The sequence below is a fragment of the Corvus brachyrhynchos genome, unplaced genomic scaffold (genome assembly GCF_000691975.1).
Source record: "Corvus brachyrhynchos isolate BGI_N302 unplaced genomic scaffold, ASM69197v1 scaffold1103, whole genome shotgun sequence".
In the NCBI taxonomy this organism is placed as follows: domain Eukaryota; kingdom Metazoa; phylum Chordata; class Aves; order Passeriformes; family Corvidae; genus Corvus; species Corvus brachyrhynchos.
In genome coordinates this window covers 154,678-157,898 of record NW_008236980.1, presented here as the reverse complement: position 1 = coordinate 157,898, position 3,221 = coordinate 154,678, and the positions used below count along the sequence as shown (strand labels likewise).

General features: G+C 62.5%; 1 protein-coding gene across 1 annotated transcript in view; it reads right to left on the bottom strand.

The window, feature by feature from the left end:
• Positions 1-3,221, bottom strand: part of SYT7 (synaptotagmin 7) — a 15,180-nt gene that overhangs the window by 11,163 nt on the left and 796 nt on the right. The window contains exons 3-4 of the mRNA XM_017728615.1: positions 1,522-1,601; positions 165-297 (exon numbers count right to left, since the gene is read on the bottom strand). Of these exons, the coding sequence (XP_017584104.1) occupies positions 165-297; positions 1,522-1,601 (213 nt within the window). The remainder of the gene's footprint in view (positions 1-164; positions 298-1,521; positions 1,602-3,221) is intronic.

The window sequence follows — 3,221 nt, the reverse complement described above, 5'->3', positions numbered from 1 at the left end:
TGAGGAGGGGTTTCTCGTCTCCATGGGACGGCCCAGGGGGTGGCGTGCGGGGAGCCCGGGAGCAGGAGGAGGAGGAGGGGGAGGAGGAGGAAGAGGAGGAGGAAGGCGAGTGGGTGCTGCCCATATACTCACTACGCGGAGCAAACCCGGTAAGGAGAGACTCACTTGAGGGAAAGGCGCGGATCACCGTACGGAGCGTAAGGAGAAATGTTTAGGATAAACTCCTTGGGAGGGTAGGAGCTCCATTTCTGCTGCACTGTGTTGTCATTGTTATTCCAAAAGTCTCTGTCTAGATCGCTACAGCGGCCGGATTCCGGGGGAGAAAGAAAAGGGAAATACAAGAGAGAGAAGCTGAATTCCTGCGAGAGGGAAGGAAAAGCAGCCCTCCGCCCCCGGAGCGCCAGGATCCTGCGGAGAGAGACAGGGAGCCCACCCCTCGGACACCGACACACACACACCACACACACACGGACACGGACAGAAGGATGGGTGGATGGAGGGATGGGAAGAGCTGTGGAGAGACTGGAGCTGGTGGCTCTGCCAGCTGGGAAGGAGAGAAGGATGTGGGGGGGCTAGGGAGGTGGCGGCGAGCGCGGTGCCGGCACAGCATTCCCAAACGCGTGTCCGTGCGCCCTCGGCACGCTTGTCCGTGTGTCCTCGCCTGCTCAGCAGCCGGGTCCTGGAAGTGCTTGGTTAACCATGACACTGCTGCGTGTTGGAGACCATTCCGGATCCCTTCCCTTGCGGATCCCTTCCCTTGCGGATCCCTTCCCGTGGAACCGGCCCGCTGCCAGCACGGAACCCGGACCTCCTGGCTCTGGGAAGCCACCAGGGGCTGGGGGACCCAGCAGCTCCCTGCTGGCACCTGAGAGACTGGAAAAGCCCCCAACGCCCACCTGAGCTCCGGGCTGATCTCGGTGGTATGGAAGGTACCGGAGTTTGGGAAAGCCGCCTGTGCCATGGCATTGGGCAGGATGCGCCTCCCGCTCCATTTCCAGCTCATCTCGGTTGGCTGGGAGCAGCCGGCCAGGTGCTCGAGGTACCCCTGCACCCCAATAACACCCCGGGCCAGCCATGGGAGGAGGTTTTCCATAGGCTTATTCCAGGCAGGAGCTATTTCCCTCCTGGTCCAGTTCCCTCCTCCCTGGAGGCCTGCGGAGGGGCAGCGCTGGATCTGGGATGCCCAGGAGAGCCCCCCCAGCTTCCAACCTCTCCTTCGCTCCCTACCCAGCGCCGTGGGATGCGCCAGCTCTGCTCTCCTTCCTCCATGGAATGCTCGTGGGATGCAGAGTCATTCCAGCCCCGCGGGGCAGGGCTCGGAATCCGCACGCCCAGGCCTGGAGCATCCCTGAGGACACCCACGCCGAGGTTCCCGTGACTCCGTCGTGCCCACGGCTCAGTGGGATACACAGAGATGCTGGAGACACCCACCAGCTCTCCCAGTCTCCCGGAGCCCCTCTCCCACTGGGAGAAGGCACGGCCACCTCTGTCCTTCCTCTCCCCCCCCATCCTGGCACCTACTTGATGGTTTTCTTTTCGCTGCGGCCGCGGCTGGAATCCGGAGTTCCCACAGTCTCCAGGGAAGTCTTGTAACGCTTTCCCTGTGGAAAAGAGAGGAGAGGGGGGTCAGGGGGTGGCAGAGGACCCCCGGAGTATCCCAGTGGGAGATGGGAGCTGCTACCACCTGGAGGGTTTGACCTGGATTTTGCCCTTTCCCTTACGGTCTCCAGGCTCCATCCCACCCACCCAGGCAGCAAAATTCCCAAAGGCTCCATCCCTTGGTCCTTGGGGGCTCATGCCCTGCGTCACCCCAAGGACAGCACGGCCACCACCGCCAGCATCCCATTCCATGGCCTCACTGGGAAGGAGCGGATAATTTTAGGCCTAATTGGGCCTGAATTAATTGAGTTCACCTTTCCCAGCGCCAGGGAAGCGCTGCCATAGGATAATGAAGCTGGAGCTGGCTCCTAACTGGGGCTGGTAATCAGGGCACTCCGGCAGGTTCCGAGCGCGGCTCCGAGCCAGGGTGGGCAGGAGCCAATTAATGCCAATTATCCAACAGTTGGGAGCCAGAGATGCTCCAAGCAGGTGCTGGGCAGATGAGGTGGGATGGGAGCAGCTGCCGGAGCAGGGTGGGGTGGAAAACTTCCATCACACTGCTCCTGGATCTCAGGAGCCAGGCTTGCATCCAGCCTGCCCATGGAATGGGAATACTTCTCCTTTCTCCTTCTTCCCAGCCTCTTCAGATCCACATGGAGCCACCTCCTTGGCTTGCTGGGGCACCTGGACCCTCAGCACAGTGTCCTTGGGCAGCCATGGGCTAATCCTTCCAGGAGCTGCAGGGGAGCACCTGGATCTCCTTGGATTCACACTGGCTAATCCTGCCAGGAACTGCAGGGATGTTGGCTATTCTTGGATGCCCAAGGGCTAATGCTGCCAGGAGCTGTAGGGGAGCACCTGGACCTCCCTGGATGCTCACGGGCCATCCCGGAGGGAATCATCCCCCAGCCCTGAGCTCATCCATGTCCCCCGGCTGCAGAGGCTCGGGGCTCGTGAGGACACGGCAGCGTGGCCGTCATTCCCACGCAGCCGCTCCAGCTCTGGGCGGTGTCGAGGGCCGGTTGGGATGCGCCTTCCCGGCCAATTTACACTTGTTTGTTCCTCTGCCAGCTCCAGCCTCCTCCTTTCCAGGGCTTTTCCCTCTCTCCCCATCCCCTGGGTGGCACCTGGAAGGGCCCTTCCCACCCACCGCCCTCCCGCTGCCTCATCGCCTTGCGGACCCCCTCTCCCATTCCCAAGGGAATGCTGCCTTCCCACGGCTCGGGGTGGGCATCTCCCTCGCGGGAAGCGCCGCTGCCATCGCAGCACTTGACCCAGATTCGATTCCGATGGCGAAGGAAACGTGGCCGAGCACGTCCTGCTGCCGGGAGAGGAGGAGCAGAAGGAGGAGGAGGAGGGAGGATGCGGGGGAGGAGGGAGCGCTGTCCCAAGTCCCCGGTGGGAAGCGGGGAGGGAAGGAGGGATGCGCAGCGGGCAGCAGGGATGGCTCACGGCACCCGGCGCTGCCAGGGACGGGCTGGCCGCCTTCCCGCGGGGCTTTTCCAGGCAGGAGCGTGCCCAGCAGGACAGGGGCCAGCTCGTTCCGGCTCGTCACCAGTATATATCCATATATTTGGAAACTTCCCTTTGTGGCCCACAAACAGTTTCGCCCCACAATTCTC